Here is a 26,854-nt window from a genome sequence, read left to right as displayed (position 1 = left end):
GTAAAAAGGTGCATTCCATATAGGTGATGAGGTCTTATCATTAGCCCACCAAAACAATGGGGTCAGCGGTTTAGGAAGTAGAGACTACCGTGAAGGAAAGGAATAAAGGCAGTGGCCAAACTTTCACCTCCGTTATGAAGCTGTTCTAGCACTTCTGATCCTGCATTGTTCAAAGCACTTTTGATCCTCCATTGAACCTGGATATGTAATTGCCAGTTATCCTCAGTTTACTTCCTTCTTTCTTTTCTGTCTCCCAAATCCACTCATCTTGCTCTATTTAATATTCTACTTATTTTATTTTATTATTTTTTAAAAAATATTTTTATTGATTTCAGAGAGGAAGGGAGAGGGAGAGATAGAAACATCAATGATGAGAGAGAATCATTGATCGGCTGCCTCCCATATGCCCTACACTAGGGATTGAGCCTGCAACCCAGGCCTGTACCCTCACTGGGTATCAAACTGTTACCTCCTGGTTCATAGATCAATGCTCAACCACTGAGCCATGCTGGCCTGGCTCTACTTGTTTTGTTTTTTTTTAAACATATATATATATATATTTTGGTCTTGCTATTCCCATTTTTAGTGCACACCTTGACTAAATCAGTGTGGTAATAAAACTTTCTGAAGGTAAAAATCTAGGGGCAGTGTGGTACAGTGGAATGTGCAGCATCCTGTAACTCGAAAGGGCTGGTTTCTAGTCCCAGGCCTGCCATGAATTTCCTGTATGATTTTGGTTAACTCTTTTGAACTCAGTTTTTTTTTTCATTTAGAAAATAAATCTCCAAGGTCTTATCCATTTCGATTTGCATACCTGTGCAATACTATAGGTTAACATATTTTCATGACAACAGTGAAATCTACCTTGTCTAATATAGCACTATAAAATTAGAATGGTGCATACACATCTTGAAGAAGTCTGTTTTAAGAAACCTGCTTAATAAATAAAGTTTGAACAGGTATTGTACTCCAATACAGTTTCCCAGACTAGGATAGTTATGTTTTGTAGGATAAGTCTTACTTTTCCTTCCTTGGAAGTGGAGGGTGGCTCTCATTTGATTTACCACACATCTCCTGAAGTAAAAGTGCCTTCGCTTGAAGCCACGGCTCTGCTACCTACTAGCTTGTTACCTTGGGCAAACTACTTAACCTCTATGTTTCTTCATCCATAAAATGGGGGTAATACTGTTTCTCATATTGTGGAGATTAAACAAGTTAATGCATGTAATAGCATTTGGAATAGAGAAGGCCCTGGATAAGTATTAGCTATTATTCTTGTACTGGGCGTTAGTGTGCATAGATCTGGTCTCTCTTCTTAAATCATCCAAATGACTGTAACTCAATGTTTTGAGTTCTGTAACAAGACGTATAGTAAGTGATGTAGGAGCAGAGGCGGGAATGCCTCTCATCCTTGCAAGAAAGGTAGGGGCAGGATTAGCTTTTTGAGGGTGAAGTTTGATCCTTAAGGAAGGTAATTTAATTTGGGAAATGTGGAGCAGTCAGAGGCAGCATGGGGAAGGCCATGGCTACAAAAGATAATAGGGGTAGGAGGAAAGGGAGGATATGTGGTAGATTATAGGTACTTGATGCCGGAGCATCAACATCACTTAAAAGTTTGTTATAAATATAGGATCTTAGGCCATATCCAGACCTACTCAATCTAAATTTGCACTTTATTTATTTTTATTTTATTTATTTATTTTTTCAAGATTTGTTATTGATTTTTATTTTTTTTAAATAAATCTTTATTGTTCAGATTATTACAGGTGTTCCTCTTTTTTGCCCCCATAGCTCCCCTCCACCTGATTCCCCACCCCACCCCATGCCCTTACCCCCGCCACTGTCTTCATCCATAGGTGTAAGCTTTTTGTCCAGTCTCTTCCCGCACCTCTCACACCCTCTCCCCCCTGAGAATTGTCAGTCCACTCCCTTTCTATGTCCCTGATTCTGTTATATTCACCAGTCCATTCTGTTCTTCAGATTTTTTATTCACTTGATTTTTAGATTCACTTGTTGGTAGGTATGTATTTGATGTCATTTTGTTGTTCATAATTTTTATCTTTACCTTTTTCTTCTTCTTCCTCTTCTTAAAGAACACCCTTCAGCATTTCATGTAATCCTGGTTTGGTGGTGATGAACTCCTTTAGCTTTTTCTTATCTGTGAAGCTCTTTATCTGACCTTCAACTCTGAATGATAGCCTTGCTGGGTAGAGTAATCTTGGTTGTAGGTTCTTGCTGTTCATCACTTTGTATATTTCTTGCCACTCCCTTCTGGCCTGCATAGTTTCTGCTGAGAAATCAGCTGACAGTCATATGGGTGCTCCCTTGTAGGTAACTAACCGTTTTACTCTTGCTGCTTTCAAGATTCTCTCTTTGTCTTTTGCCCTTGGCATTTTAATTATGATGTGTCTTGGTGTGGTCCTCTTTGGATTCCTCTTGTATGGGGTTCTGTGTGCTTCCTGAACTTGTAAGTCTATTTCTTTCACCAGGTAGGGAAAGTTTTCTGTCATTATTTCTTCTAATAGGTTTTCAATATTTTGCTCTCTCTCTTCTTCTGGCACCCCAAAAATTCGGATGTTGGTACGCTTAAAGTTGTCCCAGAGGCTCCTTACACTATCTTCATATTTTTGGATTTTTTCTTTTTGTTTTTCTGGTTGGGTGTTTTTTGTTTCCTCATATTTCATATCTTTGGTTTGATTCTTGGGGTATGTTGATCTACAGTTGAGTTTCTGTATATTCTTTATTTCAGACAGTGTATGCTTAATTTCTGACTGGTCCTTTTCCATTTTTTTGGTATTCTCATTAAGGTCCTTGAAGGTCTCACTAAGCTCCTCGGAGGTCTCATCAAGTTTCTTGGCAGTTTTTAGAAGATTCTTGAGTAACCTTATAAATGTGGTTCTGAACTCTATGTCGTCCATTAGTTTGCTTTCCTCCATTTCTCTCATTCGTGACATGTTTCTTTGTCTCCGCATTTTGTTGCTTCCTTGTGTTGATGGAGTGGCTTTGTGTGGTAGGTGACCTATAGGGGCCAGTAGCTCAGCCTCCCTAATCACCTGAGGTGGACACCTTTGGTACACCCCTTTGTGGGCTGAGTGCAAAGCCTTGGTGTAGTTATGCCTTGATTGCTGTTGGTACACTGGGAGGAAGTGACCTCCAGGCCAATTGGCTGTGAGGACCCGCTGTGTCTATAATGGAAGAACTGCTGCGCTGGAGACACACTTATGGTGCAGGACTTGTTTCAGTGGGGCTTTGGTGCTCACTGAGTCTGCCTCTTGAATGTGTCACTTATGGATGTGAGGAGTTGAAATCTGGTGTCTCACACTGACCACTAGGTACACTGGCTTCTGGATCTCCAATGGGGTGCAGGTCAGCTACTGTCTGAGGCCACCCAGCAGGAGCTACAGCAAGAACTACAGTTTTCTCTTCTTTGCTTGGGGTTTGGAGGTTTTGGAGCTGTCTGACCCGGGCTGCAAGTTTGCTAGGTTAAGCTGCGATAGGGCAGGCCATTCATATGCTAAAGCCGCTGCTTGGAGCTTGGGTGGGTTCGTAGATTGTGCAGGGCGGGGTCTCAGGGCATGACTAGGCTAGGGCGTGGCAAACAGCAATGGCTGCCAGTAAGCCGGCTCTGCGTCTCTCCGACCGTGTCCCCGCGTCCAGCGCCCCAGCACAATAAACAATTGTTCCTGCACGCAGCCCTGCAAGCAAGCCTCCCTCACTTTCCGACCCCACGGCAGACAGTCCAGCTTCTCCCCGTAGGAGTTTGGGTCCCCCGCGTCTCCCCAGAAACTGGAGTTCAGAGTAATCGGGAGCTTATCTCCCTTCGGGTTGAAAACAGCAGCGCTCCCAGTCACCCGTCGCCAGCCCGATTCGCTCGTCTCCATACCTCAGCTTTTTAGCGCTTGTGCACCCCTCAATGCTGTTTGCTCTTTCCTTCTAGTTGTAGAACTTCCATTCAGCCAGCTTTCCCGTGGTTCTGGGTGATAGACGTTTTGTCTTTTAGTTGTAGTTTTGAAATTGTTGTGCGAGGCAGCAGTTTAGGTGTTTACCTACGCTGCCATCTTGGATCTCTAAATTTGCACTTTAACAAGATCCTCAAATGGTTCCTGCTGAACATTAAAGTTTGATAACCACTGGTCTAGAGCATATTCTGGAGCCCACCTTCCTAGGTTTAAATCCTGGCTTTACCATTTCTTATCATGTGTGACTTTAGACAAGCTATTGTGTGTGTGTGTGTGTGTGTGTGTATGTGTGTGTGTGTGTGTATGTGTGTGTGTGTGTGTGTGTGTGTGTGTGCTGGTTTATGTGTTTGCAAATGTGTTTCCTTTTTTATTTTTATTTTTAGACAAGCTATTTCATCTCCTTCCTATGCCTCCATTTCCTCCTTTGAAGTTTCTACCTCATAAAATTAAGGACTAAATGAATTAATATGTGAAATGTTTAGGACAGTATTGGCACCTCATAAGCTATAATGCTTGACTAATATGCTACTTATTATGTCAGGGTTGATTTTATAAACAACCTGTCTTTCCATTTCTACTCCACTACCTGTTGCCCTGATGTTTGTTGTAGAGCAAGACACCTGGCAATCAGAAGACCTGGGGTTATAAAGCCCAGGTCCCTTCAAATCCCAGCTTTGTGACATTGGGAAAGTTCTTGAATATCTGTGTTTTTCTCATTCATTGAAGGGAGGAATCTTAACTATACCTGCCTCATTGAGATGCTGTGAGGCTCAATTCAAAGAATGTTCTTTAAACTACAAAATCTATTAAGGTTTCATTTATCATCTTTCCAAGAGTCTTAAGTAATTGGACTGAAAACAGGTGGTACCTCAAATTAGTGGGAAATAGATGGAAGAGAATGCATTGAAAGATCACAGAGAGCAAGGGGGGAGAGCTGGTGATTTCTTGTCCCACTTTATGACTTTCTGAAGGGGCAGGCTTGGGTTTTACAGTAACAATTTTCCCGGACCTCAGACTATTTTCAGCTAATGGGAAAATAGTAGGAAACTTAAATGGTGTTACTTATTTTCTCTTTCTAACCTACAGCACCATTCAAAAACATGAACAGTCTCACACATTTGTATAGTGTCCACAATTTACAAATAACCTTTTTTCTCTGTGTTATCACAACTTCCCCACAGGGTAGTACTGACCCCCCCCCCCCCTTTTTTTTAAGGAAACTTTGTTAATATCAGAAAGCATATTAAAAACCTCTTTGACTTGAAATTTTTTTACCAGTTCCTATGTTTCCAAAAGTACAAAATTTAAGAGGGAGGGCAATCACAAAATTTGACTAAATCTTCAATACCAGGTATTGACTTCGATTTTATGGCCGCGAATAATCTTATACTGGGCCCCCTTTCTCATCTGCAAAACAGGGACAGTACCTTCTTCACACAACTGTTCTGTAAGAACAAAAGCTAAAGGGTGAACCTACCAGGTCATAAATATAGGATCTTAGGCCATATCCAGACCTACTCAATCTAAATTTGCTTAGCCCAGAGCCTCAAATAAATCCCTTCTCCTTCTTGCCTTTGACAGATAGAGCACGAGACAGCACTATCATTCCCACTTCACAGGTGGAGAAACCCGAATTCGAGGACGCTTAGGGTTCCCATTCTCCGCAACCGCGCAACCCCCAGATCAGGTACAAGCCACCTGTGCTGTCCACTACATGGATTCTCGTAGCGCAGATGAACTCTCCCGAGTTGCGTCGGGGGGAAGGGGCAGGGTTAAAAGCAGCTAATAATTGCTCCCAAGACTCCCATGAATCTGATCCTAATCCTCCACGTCACTTCAGGGACATAACTGCTCTCCTTCTAGCCCTAACCTCACTTGGAATAAAGGTCGCGGAAAAACCACGGCTCCAGCTACCAACGCCATTTTGACCGCTACGTGTGACGCCACACGTAGCAGAGAGCGCAGCTGATTGGCTGGGAGATGGCAGCCAGAGACAAGGCGCGCGAAGCCGGAGCGGAGGGGATGGAGGAGAAGCAAAGGAAACTACAATCCCAGTCCTCCTTGCGCGTGCGACAGCCGACCGAAGAGTTTGGGTTCGGACCACAACTCCCAACACCCCTCGCGATGTCTCTCGTTTCCTTTCAAAATGCAGAGGAAAAGAGGAACCGGGAGAAAGGAGGCCTTCTGTGGGTTTTTCTCCCAAAGGCGGGAAAGGCGAACTACATTTCCCGACTGGCAGCGCGCAGCTGCGCCTGCGCCCTTATACCTGTCGCCATCTTGCCCCTTCTGAGGCACCGCAAACAAACCCAATTCCTGGTGTCCCCTAGTCTTGGCGGAGGAGCCTTTTAGATGAGCCCCGAAAGGCCGGGCAGGTGGGTGACTCTCAGACAGGGCGCTGGAAAGAGCTGGCAGATTAGTCAGGCTGGAGGAGCTCTGGGCTAAGCATGCAGAGCCCGGCTTGGGGCGCCCAGCCCCATCCTCCGTTGTCTCCTAACGGGATCGTTGGGTTCCCGAGGTGGGTTGAGGGGGACTCTGGCAGGCCTCGTGCTGGGGGATCTGGGGTTTCAGCCCAGGGAGCCTCCTGCTGAGTCTCGGTCATCTGCCTGGCTGTCCACGCGCCTCCTCTGTCTTCGTTGTCCTCTCCGCAGAGGAGGGAGCGAAGCGCTGAGGTTGGCCGGGGCCCCTGACACCGGCTGCTGGCCCCGAAAGGCTTGGGTCGCGGGCTCGGTGTTAGGGTCGGCTCCGACCGGCGCACCGGCCGCGGTGAGGAGGGTGGGCTGGACACTCTTGTGGCGCTGCGAGAGTGCATGTTTGGGGAGGGGGCGGGGCGGGCTTGTCTCCTTGACACTTGAGTCGGGGAAAGATTATACGAGATCCCGGTTCCGGGACCAGGCTCCGGCCACTGCTGCCCAGGTTTCCAGAGCGATGCGGTCCCGCGGTGGGTACCGCTGGCGGGGGGACGCGTCGGGATGCCGTGACGTGGTGCTCGATTCCGGCGGTCGGTCGCCGGCCGCCTCCAAAATCCTGTCGGGAGGCGGGGACTGGCTTGTGGAGGGAGCGGATTCTTTTAGCTCTGCCCCTTCTTCCTCTTCCCCACCCCTTTTCTTTATGTCATCCTGCCGGCTGGGGCGCGCAGTCCATTTCTCCTTGTTCTGGGTAGGTTCTTAGCTGAGAGGACGATGGGAAGTAGGGGGAGGGGGGCCCAACTCCAGGCGAGGAGTTGGGAGTCAGCAGCCTCGGCGCCTGGAACGGGATATAACTGTTCTTAGGGTTCAGTGCCTGACTCCTAGACCAGACCGTGAGCTCGCTCGTTCGTTCGTTCGTTCATTCATTCATTCACTCACTCATTCAGTTTACTCTTCTCAGTCATTCATTTATCTATTTAACAAATATTTACAGCGGACCCACTGTGTGCTAAGCAGGTATTGCACAAGTGCCCAGCTCCGTTGTCTTTTTATCTTCCAGATTAGGGAATTCCCATTACCAAGTAAGTTCCTAGCATCTAAACTTTTGGTAAATGGCTAAAGACTACAGGGTGTGCATTCATCTGTCATTGTTAGGATTGAGGAGAAAGTTCTTTATTAAGTTCCATTAAGCCATGTATTGTGCTAGGAGTTTTAACATATTTTATCTCATGTAACTCATAAATGAAAAAGCCAACAGAAATCAAGTAACTTGTCCAAGGTTACAAAGGTAGTAGTGCCTGTTTATTAAACAATGTACCAGCCACGATGATAACTTCACATACACACTTCTTTAATCCTCATAACAAACTAGGTGATGATACCTCTGCTTTAGAAATGTGTAAAAGGTATGCTCAGATAGGCCAATTTTCCCAGGATCACACAGCCAGTAAGTTGAAAACATGGAACTAGAATTTAGAGGTGTCTGACTCTGTGCTTTTTCCAGTCATAGGCTGGAGTAGTATGCTCCCAAATGATTGTTTAGTTATTCATTTGTCAGAAGTTGGAAAGTGTGGTGGTGAAAGAGTGGTTGTGAGATATTCTTATTGTTGGTTTCACTTCCTAGCCTGGATCTCCAGGTGAGTGGCCTTTTGAATGTACTTGATAATTTGATTTTTTGTTTTGGTAGAGAAGACAAGCTCTTTGGGGCTACCAAAAAGAAGCAGCAATGCCTGTTGTGTGGCCAACCCTTTTGGATCTCAGCAGGGATGAATGCAAAAGGATTCTTCGAAAATTGGGTATGCTTTTAATTTTCTGTGTTTTATGCCTCCATGATACTTTTCTCTTTTTGTTTGGATCATGTCTGTTTGCAGGGATGACATATTTCTTGCTACATTAGAAATTCTTTAGTGGTATCGTTCTTGTCTTACTCATTGTTATTCCCCAGTGCCTACCATAGTGTTTTGTACATAGTAGTGCATGAATCATAATAATCATAACAACTAAAATTCTTGAGGGATACTGGGCTATTCTGAGTTCTTTACATTCTTATTTAATCCTCAAACTAAAAAAGGAGGTATTTTTCTTTTTTTGTCCCCATTTTACAGATGATATAACTGAAGCTTAGAACTCAAGATAATGCTGATAGTAAGTCCTGGAGTCAGTATTTCAACCTGGGGAATATGATTCCTGTCTCACTTTAGCATACTTTTAACCTTCATGAACGTATATGTGAATTACATATTGTTTCTGAATTGTAAGTTAATGTAAGCTATGCTGTCTTTCCCAAATTATATTTTACTCTCAGTAATAAAATACCCTTTGTGGTTGTAATGAATTATATAGTAATCCTATATAATAAAAGGGTAATATGCAAACTGACCCTAAGAACGGAATGATCAGGAACAACCACTTGCTGTGACACTCACTGATCACCAGGGGGCAGACGCTCAACGCAGGAGCTGCCCCCTGGTGGTCAGTGCGCTTCCACAGGGGGAGCTTTGCTCAGCCAGAAGCCGGCTCATGGCTGGCCAGCGTGGTGGTGGTGGTGGTGGTGGTGGTGGCCTCTCCCGTCTCCATGGCAGCGCTAAGGATGTCTGACCTAACTGCTTAGGCCTGCTCCCTGCTGCCAGAGGGATGTCTGACTGCCAGCTTAGGCCCAATCCCCTGGGAGCGAGAGGGCGCAGGCTGAGCTGAGGGCCCCCCCGCCAAGTGCACGAATTTTTGTGTACCAGGCCTCTCATTTATTATATTTTTCTTTAGCACAGCCTTTCTCAACTAGCATTTAGGGACTTAAGCCCTAATACTAAAGTATCTGTTGTATATAATGAACTAACTTCTTATGCATCCAGAATGGTATTAGTTATGAGGAAATTGAGAAAAAGAGTAATTCAAATAATTTTCTGTATTCTCTGGTTCAAATGAGGATCCTTGGTTGAGAAATGCTGCTTTAGACTGCAAGGTAGAAGAAGGACCTTGTCTCATTTACCACTGTAGTCTCAGGCTAGCATATAGTAGGTGTTCAATAAATGAAAAAATATTTGAAAAGAACATTAAATGTTTTTACAGTAGATATGAATTATTTAGGTATCTATGATTTTGAAGGGGTAAGTGTGGACCTTGAATTCAGACAGGCTTGGGGTCTTGGTTCTGTTACTGATGATCCACATGATCAAGGACAAGTTATTTATTCTCCCTAAATCTGCTAGCACTTTTGTAAAGGAAGGATAACAATATCTGCTGCATAAGTTTGTTATGTGGATTAACTGTATATAAAAAGGGCCTGTTACAGGGCTTGACATCTGAGCGTACAGTATTTTAAACAACTTTTAGACATTTTTTTTGCAGATGAATCTATGAATCTTCTTTTTAAATATATCTTTATTGATTTCAGAGCGAAAGTGAGAGGGAGAGAGAGATAGAAACATCAATGATGAGAGGGAATCATTGTTTCTGCTGCTTCCTGCACACCCTCCACTGGGGATTGGACCCGCAACCCAGGCATGTGCCCCTTACCGGAATCAAACCCGGGACCCTTCAGTCCGCAGGCCTATGCTCTATCCACTGAGCCAAACAGGCTAGGGCAGAATGTTTTCTTTAAAAGAAATGTTTGTCAGGAATTCCTATGTATAAATCTGGTCATAGCTTTTCTTACTCTGCCTTTTTTTTTTTTTTTAAATATATTTTATTGATTTTTTACAGAGAGGAAGGAAGAAGGATAGAGAGTCAGAAACATCGATGAGAGAGAAACATCGATCAGCTGCCTCTTGCACACCTCCTACTGGGGATGTGCCCACAACCAAGTTACATGCCCTTGACCGGAATCGAACCCGGGACCCTTCAGTCCGCAGGCCGACGCTCTATCCACTGAGCCAAACCGGTTTTGGCCTTACTCTGCCTTTTAATAACTTTGGCTGTTTTTATTTCCCTTCAGGCCACTATGAAGATTTCTCTATTTTAAAAACTTAGCATTGTGTTTTAGTACAACTAGACATTTGGTTTGTTTTTGTCTTTGGTCAGTCATTCCTTTATCTTTTTTTTCCCTTTAACTTTATATCCAAACTTTTAGTACTAATTTAAGGATGGTTTTCTACACACTTACATGCAGTTGCTATAATTTCTAGCTACCAACTATAAAGTAGGGCTTGTATTTGTTTCATAGCTGAAATAATTAAGAGGAACAGTTCATAACTACAGTAGATTGATTAAGGTTTTTGGGCTTTTGCGGCCTTAAATCAAGACATTATGTTTAAATATAAAAATGGTAACCTTTAAGTCTAAATTTACGCTTAATTTTAGTCAGTGCTGTGTGGGTAATGCTACTGGAGAGCTGCCCTATACAAAAAAAACAGCCTTCCTACAGGGTAATGTCATCTTCAGTGAGCCTTGATGGTGATTTGCAGAGACTTTTTCTCCACCCATTGGTTGCTTATAATAATGCATCCTTTCCTTCAAACTCTAGCTCCAGGTTCAAAGTTTAGAGAAGTTACTATATTTAAGAATTAGTTTAAAATAATTTAAGAATTTCCTTTGTCCTTTTAAAAATAGTTATAAATCTTTGTTAGGTAAGATGCTAAACATTTAGATTTTACTTTAAATATAAAGGAATTGGGATAGAGAAATTTTTTTTTCAAGATACAGGGAATTTTATTAAATTGGCATAGTTGGGACCAAAGAGATAAAATGGTCACTGCCAGCTTATCTGCAGCCTTTCCTTTTAATAGGCTAATGAACACAACTTGAAATACAAGCAAGTCTTGCAGGTCTAAGAGACAGTGAAGGGATTGCCTCAGAATTTAAACGTATTAATACAACCAGTCATATAAATCTAAATATAAGCCAATCTCCTACAGTTTTTGAGATGGCACTCACCACCTCTGTGAAAAGTTGAACACTAGGAATCAAGTCCAACCATATTTTTGGAAGGGAGGACAGTGACAGTGCTTGCTGAACCAAAATGATCATCAAAGCTCAAAAAGCTGACCATATTCATTTAACCACAAGCCAATCTTATTTAAATCAGGACGGCCCGAAAGAAATGCTCTATTAGCCATTCATGATCTGAATTCTGGTGTATGAGATCAATTTAAATATGGTACACATAAAAAAAAAAGTCATGAGACATTTGTAATAAGTAAGGCAGTGGCCAACTATTACTCATTAGTAGCTTTTTTGAGATAAGCTATCAAGTTTGCCCTTTCTGCTCTCTTCTTAATGCCAGCGAAGATCATTTTTGTTCCAGGGATGTACTTCTTGGGGTTCTCCAAATAGTCCATCAGTGTAGCCTTACTCCCAGGTGATACCTTTGTTCTTGTTGGCATCCGTGTAAGTAAATCCAGGGGCCTCACCTATCTTTTGCCCAAAGAGACTATGGAGATTTGGCCCACTCTTGTGCTTGCCTCCCTTTTCCACAATATGGCACTGGGCACACTTCTGAACAAAAATCTTCTTGCCCTTCTCAACATCACCCATTTTTAAATCAATTGTTAGTCGCGCAACACGGAGATCCCCACTCGCAAGCCGGATGTCCCACTCTTTAAGTTGGGATAGAGAATTTTTTTATGGTGTACTGAACATACCATTGATAGTTAAATGCTTCCTTTCTTTTATCCTGTCTCTCCCCTGCCATCCTATATAATAAAAGCCTAATAAGCTTAGTGTCCGGTCGTCTAGTCAGCCGTTCAGCCAATCAGAGTATATGCTAATGAATGCTAAGGCCTGCTCAACTGCTGCTCTGACGTGCACTGACCACCAGGGGGAAGACACTCCAACCAGTAGGTTAGCTTGCTGCTGGAGTTCAGCAGATTGGGACTGAGCGATATGGGCTGGATGTGCCCTGGAGCCCTCCTGCAGTCCCTCCCCAGCTGGCCAACCTCCCGTGTCCCTCCCTGGCCCTGATCGTGCACCCGTGGACAGTTTCATGCATGGTTTCGTGCACGATTTTGGCCCGATCCAGCTCAACACAGGTGCTGGCCCCTGGTGGTCAGTGTGCTCCCACGGGGAGCGCCGCTCAGCCAGAAGCCGGGCTCATGGCTGGTGAGCGCAGCGGCGGTGGTAGGAGCCTCTCCTCCCTCTGCGGCAGTGCTAAGGATGTCTGACTAATGCCAGCAGTTGGACATCCTCCGAGGGCTCCTGGACTGCGAGAGGGCGCAGGCCGGGCTGAGGAGACTCCCCCCCCCCCCAAGTGCATGAATATCGTGCACCGGGCCTCTAGTATATGTATAAATGCAAATTCTTGAGCTGTAACTCTTAACAGGGGCTTTATGAACAATAGTATAATTGAATTGTTGATTTCTTTAAAGGGGATGGGTTGAGGACTTTATAAAAATGGTAAGGTAAATCCTTTGGGTTTTTTTGGTGGTGTTTGCATGTGTTTATTATTTCATTATACTTATGTATCATTAGAGTTAACACTATAATAGAATGGCATCAAAATTAATGTCAGAAATTGGTATTTGTCAGGATCTGAGGATACGCATCAAAATGGAAATCAATAAATGTGAAGGAGGTTGGGAAGCTGTTAAAAGTTCTTTACAATGAGTGAATTTCTGGAGAAGGAGAGGAAGGGTCTTTGATTTTGTAGCTATGGTAACTGTTCTGAGTCCCAGTATTTTGTGAGGTTGCCACCTTACTTTTGTGCATGACTTTTTAGTTAGACTTGGAGTGAGACTTGATATGTCAAAAATCTTTATCACATTTCTTTAGTTAATTTCACTTTTTCTGAAATAGTGTCTTGATCATTATAAATTCCAGAGCCCCAAAGTCAATTTCTTTTTTTGTTTCCTCAAACCACTTTTCTCTGACCTCTCCATTTCTTTATGATATTGACATTCTCCTAAATATCTTGTAAACTGCAAAACCTTTCTTTCTGCTATTCAGTTACTGAGTCCACATTCAGTTACTGAGTCCTATCAAATAAGAACTTTTTAGACTGGAATTAGAGGCTTTTCTTAGTCTGGCACCAAACTACTTTTCCATTTTTATCCTCTATTCCCTTACATGCACCCCTTGTTGGATTTTAATCCCCTTGAGGATAGGAACTTCATTTTGTTTATGTAAATATTCTCCATGGTCCCTTGTAGTAGTAATGTTCAACTACTAGTTCGGTTTGAATTAGTGACTATGCAAGTACAGACATATTTTTACTTCCCCTAGTGTAAAACTCTCGAAGTAGTCACTGACTTAGTGGAAGTTTGATGTCTGTATGAAACATTATCTGCTGTCTTATTCTCTATTCCTTTTGCACACTTGCCTTTTTCCCCCCTGCTTGCCTGGAGCACAGATATCTTTTTGATTAAAACCTATGCTTCCAGACTAGATGATGTGTTTCTCCTCTGTGCCCCTACCACTGTATTATAAACTGTATCATAATTGTCTGATGACTTGTTTGACTGTAGCTATATTCTGGAGTTAACTCCTTGAGGGCAGGATTTAGCATACTATCTGGTGTATATATAACAGGACTCAATATTGATTTGTTGCATGAAATATTTCATAAATGGGGCATAAACATTTAGAGTGCAGTGATTTCTTAGTTGGTTATCCTCTACTTTGGGTCCTGATAATAGCTAAAATACATGTTTTCTGGAGCTGAGTATTTCCTTCACTATTCCAGAGCAGCAGAGAGCTTTGTTCTTCCAGAGAGATCTCATGAAACATTGATCTAGTATCCAGCACAGAGTGGACATGCAGGATGTTTACAGCTGGGATAATTCGTTTGGTCCAGAGATTTCTATTTAATATGGTCAGCTCAGCTTTCCATATAAAGCTTTTTTTTTTTCAATTAGAACTGTGAATAATAGGAACTGAATGAGGCTATTAGTTTATTACTGATATAAGTGCTGAGGATGCAAGTATCCTTGCTTTCATTATTTGGCTAACTTTGAGTGTCTTTTGTGTCAGGCATTGGCTAGTGGCAAATACTGGTAGCAACTTGAATTTAATAAGAAGATAACTGTAGCCTGGGCACTTATTTCCCATCATTTTGTTTTATCCAGCTACCTGTCTCCTAGTATTAGTGATTTAAAACAACAACTATTTTATTATTTCTCAAGATTCTGTGGATTGCTGGTCTTGCCTGAGCTCTTTCATTTGGCTGTTTTCAGTTGGTAGTTTAGCTGGTTGACTGGGCTCAGCTGACATGGCTGAGCCTCTCTCTCCATGTGGCCTTTCATTCTGGGCTTTTTCATGGCTTGGTGATTTCAGAATTCCAAGAGAGCCAGGCCCTGTGTGCTTGTCTGCTTGCATTACGTATGCTGGTTTTAAGGGCTAAAGCTAGCCACATGCCAAATCAAGGGAGAGGCATGGTTCATTGGGAGCCATTGAGGACTTTTTGGTTTTACCAGTTCTAGGGATTGACAGTTTTATTTCATAATGGTTGTTGCTGTGTTGGTAATATTAAGTCCTGGTTACTGTAAGAGTAATTCATGTTTCCTAATCTGCCTTAATCATTTTGATGGTTGTTTTTATAGCTGGAGAAGCTCTTAGATCTGGAAGGTACCTTCAGAGTCTCTCATATATATATATACACACACACACACACACACACACACACACACACACACACACACACACTAGAGGCCCGGTGCACGGAATTCGTGCACAGGGGTCTTTGTCCCTCAGCCCAGCCTGCACCCTCTCCAAACTAGGACCCCTCTCACAATCCAGGGCTGCTGGCTCCCGACTGCTTGCCTGCCTGCCTTCCTGATTGCCCCTAACCGCTTCTGCCTCCAAGCCTGATCACCCCCTAACCACTCCCCTGCCAATCTGATTGATGCCTAACTGCTCCCCTACCAGCCTTATTGCCCCTAACTGCTCTCCCCTGCAGGCCTGGTCACCCCTAACTGACCTCCCCTACAGGCCTGGTCTCCCCTAACTGCCCTTCCCTGCAGGCCCGGTCGCCCCCAACTTCCCTCCTCTGCCGGCCTGGTCACCCCTAACTGCCCTCACCTGCAGGCTTGATTGCCCCCAACTGCCCTTCCCTGCAGGCCCGATCCCTCCCATCTGCCCTCCCCTGCTGGCCATCTTGTGGGGGCCATCTTGTGGGGGCCATCTTGTGTTCACATGGAGGCAGCCATCATGTGTGTTGGAGTGACGGTCAATTTGCATATTACTCTTTTATGAGATGGGATTTTTACTGACTTCAGAGAGAAAGGGAGAGGGAGAGAGAGAAATATTAATGAGGAGAGAGAATCATTGATTGGCTACCCCCTGCACACCTCACATTGGGGATTGAGTCCGCAACTTGGGCATGTGCCCTGACAGGAATTGAACCAAGACTTCCTGGTTCATAGGTTGATGCTCAACCACTGAGCAACACTGGCCAGGCTCTTCAAAGTCTCTTTTAGATAAAGAAACTGGGGCTCAGAGATGAGAAAGGACTTGCCCAACGTCATACAACTTGTAAGTGGCAGTGTTGGAGCCAGAATCTGGTCACTTGACTCTTGTTCCAGTAATTTTTCAGTTGCACAGTACTCAATAGTACTCTCAACTATCAAGGAGGTATGTGGATTATAGTTTGACTTCTTAAGTGAGCCTCAGGAATTATTTCAAGGATTAGAGGTGAAGATACCATTCAGTAATGCTAAAACCTTTATCACCCTTATTATATCATTTAGAGCAGGGGTGGGCAAACTTTTTGACTCGAGGGCCACAATGGGTTCTTAAACTGGACCGGAGGGCCGGAACAAAAGCAGGGATGGAGTGTTTGTGTGAACTAATATAAATTCAAAGTAAAGGAGCGGAGGGGAGAGCAAGAGAACCCTCCGCTCTTTCGGCTCCGCTGGCCGGATAGAACAGCCGAACGGGGCGGATCCGGCCTGGGGGCCGTATTTTGCCCACGGCTGATTTAGAGTCTGTTTCCAGTTGTTGGTAGCATCTGAGTTAAATGTCCTTTAGTGATAATGTGTGAGACAAAATATTTACCGTTAGAATTTCTGCCTCCATATTTTAAATTCATGACTACTTGAGGCAGTAAAAAGAAAGTGATATAAAATTATAAAAGCTACATTTTAATCTATGTTATTAGATAAAATTTTTGAGAGGAATTTAAAAAAATATTTGTATATTGATTTTTTATCGATTTTTAGGTTCTTCCCCTGAAGCTTCACTATATGTTGCCACAGTATTAAAATATTGAAGGCCTTTCTTGATAAAATAATTTTCTTCTTCTAGAATTGGAAGCATATGCTGGAGTTATCAGTGCACTTCGGGCACAGGGGGATCTCACCAAGGAAAAGAAAGATCTTCTTGGAGAACTCTCAAAAGTTCTTAGGTAAATTATCATAAAAGTTTGTGAGACATGACTCTAGAATTTTCATTTTGAGGGGTTTCAGTACTTTTCACACTCAGATTGAAGACAGGTCTTCAAGTTGTTGGTGCTTAAAGATCCCAGAAAGGGTTTAAGGCAGGTTATTTTAGGCTTGGGCCAGCTGCGAAAGGAAAGTATTTTTCATATGGGTAGAGGAAAGAAGAGCTGGCAGCAACTGGATTTGAAGATTTAGAGTCTAGGCTCAATTACTTTTTAAAAAAATATATATGTTTTTATTGATTTTAGAGAGAAAGGAAGGGAGAGGGATAAAGAGATAGAAACACTGATCAGCTACCTCCTGCATGGCCCCCAACCCGGGCATGTGCCCTGACTGGGAATTGAACCTGCGACCTCTTGGTCCATGGGTCGATGCTCAACCACTGGGGCACACCCGCCGGGCTTACATTTTTTTGAGGAGAAAAAGGAGATACTAGGCAGTTGTCTTAATTTATAGAAATGGGTGGTAATTATGTAGTCATAGCCTTAAGGTAGTTTATCCCTTCAGCTTCCCATTAGAGTGGCACTTGAATCCATTAAAAAATTCTTGTAGAAGGGGTTCTTTGATATTTTGATTAAGCCATTCTAATATCTTGAGCTTTCTCAGAAAATGTTCTGTTTTAACTGAAGTTTCCTTTCTGCATTTAAAAACAATTTTTTAAAAAGTGAAAGTAGGGAAGAGGCTTTTCCTATATTAACATTAATACAGGGACATTATTAAGCCAAATCCTCAATCTTACTGTCTTCATATTTAATAATTTATGTTTTTGTTTGTTTGTTGTGTATACTTCCTCATAAATTCTGCTTTCTAGCCCCTTAAATTTATTTTAGTCCATGGTATAGATTTAGCTTACACAGTAAACACTACAATTTGAAGAGTGGTATTTATTTTATTACTTTTGAATGGAATGCTGTAGCCTTTTTTCAGTTGTTTAGTATTAACTTTACATGTATTTAACCAGGTTCAATGTAACCACATTTTTACCATAGTGGTAACATGACATACTGTAAAGACACATAGCTGAAATATGGAGTAATAAAGGAATAATATCCTGGTGTTAAGTTTCATAGCAAGTTGCCACTAGAAACAGATTATCTTGTCACTTTCATTTCTTTATTATATTAATTGAACATAAAATTATAGACTTGTGCATGAGCTTTAGAAAGGACTTCAGAAGACTTTCTCCTGAGTGATTAGGGGTCATTCAGTGGCTGTTTACATAGGAACCTATACTAATTTGAACATGGTCTGACATTACTGAGTTTTTGAGGCAATGACTTCAGATCAAGCTAAATTTGTCTTCCTGTGGTTTCAGATTTTCAGCTAATTCTTTCTGCAGTTACACAGAATCAGTCTGAACCTTTTTCTTTGAATTTAATTAAATAAAGCATTTAAAGATAAATGTTAGATCTCATCTATATCTTTTCACAAATCAACTTTGCCCTCCCACTCCAAGCAAAATGTTGGCTTAAACATTAATAAAAGTATAGAAAAGAGCTGCCTGCTTGACAGAGTTCTATAATGGCTATTTTTTTTCATAGCATCTCAACAGAACGCCACCGTGCTGAAGTTCGGAGAGCAGTAAACGATGAACGGTTAACAACAATTGCACATAAGTAAGCCATTAGTCATACCACCCCTGATTTTTTATGACATAGTATAATATAGTTTTGAAACAGTCTTCCTATTGTGTAGCAGATTCCTGAGTCTTTTTTCTTAATAGTAATACTGCTCTACTCAGGGATCCTGACCATAATGCTATTAACTGTTTATTCAATTGGTTATGTTTTTGCATTTGGTTAGGCAAGCTCTAAATACTCAGTTCAAATCCCGTTACAATGTAATCTCTATAAAACTAAAGGCCCCCAGAATTTAGCAGATGATTCACTTGAAGCAAAGTTCAGTAACAAAGTAGTGTGCTCCCCAAATTTGACATTCCCTTAGAGGTTCTTTGTAATGGCATTTGGTGTATATATATATATATATATATATATATATATATATATATATATGGCTTTATAAATAGGCATTCTAAATTTTTTGATAACTAATATGTCACATGTTTTGAGATTCACAAAAAGATTATAAAATATATGTTCTGCTGTTAAGAAATATGAATATAATATATTTTTTAAAAGCCAACAAAATACAATTATAAAGGATTCTTATCAAATTATTTTTAAATCATTATAACTGTTTGGCGGATGGGGTAGAGGGTGGTGGAGGACTAAGGGCAAGGATAAAATAGTAGAGTATGTATGGAGACAGTGCCTTCTAAAGAATAGAAAGGAACAGAAATTAATCCTTTAAATGTTAATGCAAGATGATAGGAACATTTCATAAAATATATTATAATTCATTTGTTTTTTATTTTTATGATGTGATAAATAGTGCATTTAAATTAATTGGCCCTGAAGATCCATTAGCTTCATGTTGTGCTTCACTGTTTCTCATTTTACTTAATCTATAAAATGGAGTGCTATCTTTTTAACCTCATAGTTTGAAAGTTTAGCTATTTGAATTTTGAGAGCTTTCAGTGGTAGATATGTATGCACTGTAGAAAGCTGGCAGTTTTCCATTAGAGATATTAAATATTTAGTTGTCAGGCCAACATGGAACAAAATATTAATGTGTTCCTTCTTTAATTTGCTGTAAATTTTTGAATTGGTATGCTCAAAAAGTAATAACTGAGCCTAGATTCTAATTTGAGAACTGGTAATGGGAAAGTAATGTGCTAGATAATAAAATAGTTAACAGTAGCTTGTATACAGAGGCACTTAGATACAATATTAGTAAACCTTAAAATCATTGGAACAGTATTGTGGGGCAATAGTTGTAAGTTGATGCATCAGTGTCATACTTAAAGGATAACATTTATTTAGTCTCCTTTTCCTTTTTTCCCCTTTAAAGAATGAATTTATCCTTATATTTGGGTGAAAGACCAAGTTACAGGTATGCAAATAGGTTATTATTATTTCAGGCTTTTTCTTGTATTTATTTCAAAATTGAAGCTCTCAATTATTCAGGGGCGCATATTCCATTTACAAATTAACCTTGCCCCTTGCTTTTCCTTTTCTTCCCCTTCTCCCTCACCTAATACTGTCCACCCTTTAGCCATTTTGTTGCTTGGGAGTACTCTAGTCAGAGGGTGGGAAGGGAGAGGAGGTGAAATTTTTAATTAGTTATTTTATTATTAGTTGTCCTGGAGAAGTTTGGTGGAATAATTTTCAAGTATTTGCCAAAGTATTTTTAGATAATATTTGGGTTTCTTTAATCTGTTTGACCTCTCCCTTTCCCTCCTCTATCTATTAGCATGGATAATTGAGAGTTGGTTTTTATCTGCCTGTGTTCCCCTCCCCCCTTCTGATTTCTTTAATACACGAATTTAATTTTTTGAAGAGTTTACTTCCGTGTATAATTTTAAGCTTCTTAGGTCTTTCCATATTTCTGTTTTAATATTTTATATTGTGCATTTAGTTTGATCAGATGTCACATTTATTTGTTGAGCCCAAACGTCAGAGTGGCAGTGGTGAGGAAGGCCTAGATCCCTCATTTGCTCAATCTCCTCTGCCTTTCCCTAAGAGGTAGCAACAGAACCTGGTTTCAAAGAATATCTGTAGGAGGGTGTCATACTCTGAGCCTGAAAAAAGCAACTCTAGCCAAGGAAGAATGCATCTGAATTGACTGCATTCCCCTTCTCTCCCTTCCTTCCCCCACTCAAAATATCAGCTTAGGCCCAAGGAATGTGGTTGAAAGGTGAAGAGAAAACTGAGAAGATTGAGCACAAAGGAGGTAGAAACAAAAGGAGTGGGATGTCTGGGATCAAAGAAAAACATTGCCTGTGGCTTGAAGCATAACACTTATTTATTATTTGGTACCAGGCCATTTATTAAGTTTGATTCTCAAATTCAGTTTTGAAACATGTCAGAATATTATAGTATTAAAGCCTGGAATGTCAAGGGGCTTCAGAGTCTTTAATTTGTCCACTCTTGCCAGCATTGTCTCTAGAGTTCAAAGAAAGTGGTAATCTGGAATTATTGTTCTTACCCCTTTTTCATCAGCCCAACATCATAGGAGACTGTGTGAGTTTCTATGTGAGGATGAGGATTTCTTGCTAATGCCCTGCACACCAAAGGATGTGCGGGCCAAGGTAGTTTTATTAGTATCATGTTAGATCTCTCAGAAAAGGGACTGGAACAAGGTTTCCACCCTCCTTTGCCATCTTAATATAACTTAGGTGTGCCAGAGAAGGCCTGGAGTAAGATGTTTACAAAAATTTCTAAAATTTAGTTTAGGTGATTTGTGCAACTAATGCATATTTATACCTTCATTGCTAAGCAGAGAGGAATTTTTTATCTAATTCTAACATGATGTTTAATTTTTCATAACTTAAAAAAGTTTGAGCATATTTGCATGAGTAGAAATTTGGAAGATTTATAGATTAAAAGCTGCAGTGTGTCTTTTGCGCTGCAAATTTTGTCTTTTCAATAGCATATATTCATGTGTTTGAAATTATTAATCTTCCATAATTTCTACCACCATTTAAACAATGCACCAGGTAAGTGTAGATAACACTTTATTTGTGTGGTAAACTCTTACTAAGCACATTTATTAGTGATATTCTAATAAAATGGTAGCAAAATAGGAGTTAGCCAAGAAAATGTTGAATATCTTTTCGAATTTTTTCCTTTGACAATTAGCTATAGCTGTTTCCTGCCTCTCTAGTTTATACCACTCTGTTTCAGAACTAGCATCAATGTGGAGATAATGTGTTAATAGATCTGTGAGTGGGTCTTAGGAAATCCTTTCTCTTGTCTTAGGTAAGACTGTGTTAAATGATGAGGAAATTTGCATATTTCCCACAGTAACCCAATTGAATTCAACTCCTAGAAATTCCTTTCTGAACGGAATGTAAATCCTTCTCAAGTTGTAATTTTATTTGTTCTACTTAGTGAAAGTTGGTAGTAATTAGATAGCATAGCAGTGCCTGATTAGTATAAATCAAAAGCAAAAGTTAGACATAAACACATTTGAAAATCTTTATATGCTCTACTTGTAATGTGAATAATTTCAGTAGCATGATAAATGCTTGTTGAAGGAGGCATTTAGTAGCTGTGTGACCTTAGGCAGGTTAGTTAAACTCTCAGTTTCCCCATCTACAAAATGAAGATAGTATTACCAATTTTCATAGGATTTTTGAAAGAATTACATGAGTTAATTACATGTAAAATGTTTAGAATAGTGCTATAGCAGAGATAGAGTAAGTGGTTAATTGATGTTAGCTATCAAAATTACCATCATCATTATCATTATTCCACTGTCCCCTAATAAAGGCTTTTCTGTACTCTAAATATGAAGAATCAGTGGACAGAGAGAGTCTTAAACTCTAGGTTGGGTTGTAGAATCTTTGGTTTTGATAAAGGTACAGAAATATTTCTGATTTAGTGAAGAGATTGATTGATTGACTCTGAGTGAATTTTAAACTTCAACCCTAATCATTAATCAGGAGAAGTGACACAACTACCTTTTACGGAGCCAAGTAAAGAGAGGAGATGCAACTATCTTGTCATATTTCAACCTCTGTTTGGATTCCTGGGATAAAATTTGCTCAAGAGCCTAGCCAGTTTTGCTCAGACTGAAGGGTCTTGGGTTCAATTCTGGGCTAGGGCACGTACCTTGGTTGCAGTCGGGGCACACATGCAGGAGGCAACCAGTCAATGTGTCTCTCTCACATTGATGTTTCTCTCTTGTATTTCCTGCTCCTTTACACTTTCTTTAAAAATCAATGGAAAAAATATCCTCAGGTGAGAACTAACAAACAAAAAAATTTTTGCTCAAGAAGTTTAGAGTACAGAAACTGAGAATAGTGTCTGCTTAAGGTTAGAGTTCAGCAGCATCAAAATACTTAACAGTGAAGAGTGGTATAAATAAATAAAATTAAAATAGTGGCAGATTTCTCCCAGTGTCCTCAGATCTAGTCTTTTTAAAAACAATATAAGGTTAATAATATATAATAATATTGCCAGTGAAATATGCAGTGATATATACAGCTGCCTTCTACCCCTCAAGTCTCCCTCGTTTACTGCCTCAGTTTTCCATCCTTGAAAGCCTTAGAACCTCTGGCCATGCAGGCAGTTAGATAATTTTGCAAAGGTTCACTGAATTCCATCCTTGATTATTGAGGAAAATTTTGATTTTTAAAATTGAGTACTTTTTACCTTTCTAGTTTAATTATAAAATTAAGTTATAAAAGTTAGTAGAAAACTAGATTTCATCCATACTACTAGATTTAAACTAATGAAAATAATATCGATATTTATTTAGAAAGCATAGGAAAATTTTTTATAGTTTCAATTATGTTCATTATAATCAGATGATGGAATAAGATATGTAAGAAGCTAAGTATATATGAAATTCCTTGAATTTTCATTATTCATAATTTTGATCTTACTTGCTTAAAATGAAGCCTCTCCTATTCACCTAGGGTACTTTTTAAATGTAAAAAGTTGTATTTGTTTGAGCAAACATATTTGATTCACTTTCAGTGATTGAGAACTCTTGTAGCAGCGTTTTCTTTTTTGTTCAGTATGTCTGGACCTAATAGCTCTTCAGAATGGTCCATTGAAGGTCGTCGATTGGTACCACTGATGCCCCGGCTGGTTCCTCAAACTGCCTTCACTGTAACAGCTAACGCTGTTGCCAATGCAGCTATCCAGCACAATGCATCTCTTCCAGTGCCTGCAGAAACAGGAAGCAAGGAAGGTGAGTAGAAAAATATTTGTGTATAGAGATGACCTTTCCTAGATTCTTCAAGAAAAGTTGTCTTATTTTTTATCTGTTTATATCTCAGTGTTTAAAGGTTGCAAATCAGTGAGCAATTTTTATTCTGAAACTAGAAACTGCTAAGTTTTTAGTCTCAGCCAGAATTAATTCTCCCTTTTATGCATAGTGTAAATTATATTAATCACAAAATTGCAAAAAGCCTTCTTGGAATGAATTTTTGAGATTTGTGTGTTTTGTTAGGAGTGAATAAAAGGTTTTAATGGGTGACATGGAAAATAAGTAAGATGATAGAAGTCACTTAGCTGCTGGGGAAAGATGCTGAACTTATACTTTACAATATAAAGTTCTGTTTTTGTCTTCTGGAATCAGTGGTGTATGCTGCTTCTCTATTCCACTCAATGTGCCAAATCCATTAGGGATTACCTGGCAGATGAAGAAAGCTTTCTTACTGTTACTTAATCTGGTAGTTGACACATACTTTAAAAATCTTTGAATTCTCCTGAGGTTGCCAAAAGTAATATTAAATTTGAGAGTGCACATTGGATTAACTTTTAGTAGCTTACTGGTGTTGCATGGAAATGACCCTGAAAATAATGTAGTTGTCAGCTGACTTTAGGGAATTGTCTTTTTGGAATAGCAGTGGGCTGTGGAGCAGAGTGAGGTACCCTTTTTGTGCATGCCAGGTTCTCTTTAAGCTGAGACAGTTATAGTCAGAGACAGTTACCAGTGTGCAAACTTGACCTCCATTGAGTTTCTGATTTGTTTGTTGTAGGAGAGGTATATTTTCTTCCCACTTAACCCTTTCTATCCACAACTCTGGTAGAGTGGAAAGAATATAGGATTTCCAATAGTCAAATCTATGTTTGAATACCAGTTTTGCCATTTCCTAGCTATGTGATCTCCAGCAAGTTTTTTAGCTTCTGTCAACCTTGGGTTCCTCATCTTTAAAATGTAGGTTGGTATTGTAACAATCCTATATAATAAAGAGGTAATATGCAAATTGACCCTCACACCCTCACAAGACGGCTGCCTACGACCAGGCCAGCAGGGGGGTTAGTGAGGTACAACCAAACGAATGAACAAGCAGGCTGTGTGGGACAACCAGGCCGGCAGGAGGGTTAGTGAGGGACGACCAAACGAATGAACAGCAGGCTGCGTGGGGCGACCAGGCCGGCGCCGGGGGAGGTGGGGAGTGAGGGGTGATCAGATTGGGGGGGGGGAGGCAGGGGTGACCAGGCTGGCGGGGGGTGGCAGTTGGGGGTGATTAGGCTGGCAGGGGGGTAGTAAGGGGCGACTAGGCCAGCAGGGGGGGCATGTGGGGGTAACCAGGCTGGCAGAGGGGGGCAGTTAGAGGCGACCAGGCTGGTAGAGGGGGGCAGTTAGGGGTGACCAGGCTGCAGGGGGGGCGGGCAGTAAAGGGTGACCAGGCAGGCAGGCAGGTGAGCAATTAGGAGCCAGCGGTCCAGGATTGTTAGAGGGATCCCAGAATGGAGAGGGTGCAGGCTGGGCTGAAGGGACCCCCCCCCCTCCCGTGTACGAATTTCATGCACCAGGCCTCTAGTTAGTAATAATAGAAGACAAAGATTTAGTGTAGTACATGGTACTCAGTAAATGGTGCCTATGAGTTATTTTTGTTTCTTGTTGTTATTCAAGATATTGAAATATATGTTGTCATTACTTTAGTTGAGTTATTGTTGCACTGCTTGGATGGCAAGTGACTAGAGAGTTGGTTTATAATAAAGGAACCTTGCCTTGGTTTCCCCCTAGTAGCCAAGTTGGAAATTGCTATGGTTAGGAAAAAATTATCCATCACTCTATCATTGGTGCTGGTATTAATATTAAAAGGGAATACAAGTACTGTTTAACTCCTGCCATGAATGGAAAACGATTTTAATTTTTTTTAGATAGTTTTAGACTTGATTTCTTTGTAACTGCACTTTTCTCTATTGGCAGTGTCACCTGTTAAATACTTGGGGGAAACCCAGTTATGTGATGATTTTTAGGAAAGGTTATTAATACCTTTTAACTTGTAAACCTAATACCTAGCCCTGCCCTTTAACTTCTGATCGCATGAAAACGTTAAAATTAGCCTGCAGTAAAAACTAATTTTTCTATTTGAATGGACAGTTTTCGTGAAAGTTAACAGCAGACTTTTTTTATCGTTCCTTCAGTAGTGGTTTGCTATTCCTACACAAGTACCACGTCAACCCCAACCTCTACCCCTGTTCCAAGTGGCAGCATAGCAACGGTTAAGTCTCCAAGACCTGCCAGTCCTGCCTCCAATGTAGTTGTCTTGCCAAGTGGAAGTACTGTTTATGTCAAAAGTAAGTGATATTCTCAGTGTTGTTATTAGGATCTTCTTGGCTAAATGCTGCAGCATAGGCTCTGATTAGATCTGCTTTCTTGGATTAAATCATTGATCCACTGGCTATTAGCAGTGGTTAGATTTTGGAGGTTCTAAAGAATTCTTTTCTTTACATGTGACTAGCTATGTATTGCTTTTTAATTAGTTCTGGGGTTGAGAAATTACTTTTCTTTTTTTCTCTGTGGGGAATATGCCTTGAACAGTGCTATCCTTCAAGTATTTACTTGTTTTGATTGTCATGGAATAGAAATGGGAGTAGAAATGAAGGAATGTGCTTAAGTAAGTCATTCAGTGTTTACTCCTACAATTGTAATCTTTGTAGTGCTTTAAAAAATTACAGACATTATCTGTTAGATTCAGTGAAGCATTCTAGATGGTCCATCTTTTATATTTCTAATTGACTATAATTTTTTGAAGTTTATTTGCAGTTTTTAACCCCTTGATTTTACCCTGTAAAGCAGTTTAATGTCCAGTTCATTTTTTTTTTCTTCTCCATTGATTTTTGGAGGGAGGGAGGGAAAGTAGAAGAGAAGAAGAAGAAGAAGAAGAAGAAGAGAGAGAGAGACATCAATGTGAGAGAGACACATTGATTGGTTACCTCCTGCACATGCCCAGATTGGGGCCAGGGGATCGACCCTGCAACCGAGGCATGGGCCCTTGGCCAGAATGGAACCTGGGACCCTTCAGTCCGTGGGCCTACTCTCTAACCACTGAGCAAAACCAGCTAGGGTGATCACTTCTTTGGTTTTTAATATCTATGTCTATTTTTCTGCTTTTGATCTTTAGAGATCATTAATATTTGATTTTAATTTTTGTCAATATAATTATAAACTTGATTTCTTTGTAACTTTTAGAGGTGGAATTAGCTGTTTTAGACAGGAATGATTTTAGGTCATTGTCAATGTTGTTTAAATTAGAGTCTAAAAATTAAACATGTAAGGAGTTGTATTTTATTACAAGTTCCAGGAGTCATGCTGTATCCTTATAAAAAATATCTTCTCTGTAGAGATTTTGTATGTGTGTTGCAAGGTTTTATGT

The 26,854-nt window shown here is 40.6% G+C and overlaps 1 protein-coding gene and 1 pseudogene across 11 annotated transcripts in view; one reads left to right on the top strand and one right to left on the bottom strand.

The window, feature by feature from the left end:
• The first annotated feature begins 6,198 nt into the window (after positions 1-6,198).
• Positions 6,199-26,854, top strand: part of EMSY (EMSY transcriptional repressor, BRCA2 interacting) — a 79,021-nt gene continuing 58,365 nt past the window's right edge. For 4 of the 10 annotated variants that reach the window (XM_080643000.1, XM_080643003.1, XM_080643002.1 and 1 more), the window contains exons 1-7: positions 6,199-6,331; positions 8,052-8,160; positions 16,535-16,634; positions 18,210-18,284; positions 19,579-19,620; positions 23,255-23,430; positions 25,623-25,775. In XM_080643000.1, coding sequence (XP_080499126.1) covers positions 8,091-8,160; positions 16,535-16,634; positions 18,210-18,284; positions 19,579-19,620; positions 23,255-23,430; positions 25,623-25,775 — 616 coding nt within the window. In that variant the 5' untranslated portion in view covers positions 6,199-6,331; positions 8,052-8,090. The remainder of the gene's footprint in view (positions 6,332-8,051; positions 8,161-16,534; positions 16,635-18,209; positions 18,285-19,578; positions 19,621-23,254; positions 23,431-25,622; positions 25,776-26,854) is intronic. The other 6 variants (XM_080643001.1, XM_080642995.1, XM_080642997.1 and 3 more) reach the window with 4 other exon arrangements.
• LOC308257677 (cytochrome c-like) lies at positions 11,515-11,833 on the bottom strand (annotated as a pseudogene). The gene has a single exon. The product of its transcript is annotated as a cytochrome c-like (transcript).

Source organism: Plecotus auritus, assembly GCF_963455305.1.
Source record: "Plecotus auritus genome assembly, chromosome: 9".
In the NCBI taxonomy this organism is placed as follows: Eukaryota; Metazoa; Chordata; class Mammalia; order Chiroptera; family Vespertilionidae; genus Plecotus; species Plecotus auritus.
This window is presented reverse-complemented; position numbering and strand designations above follow the sequence as displayed.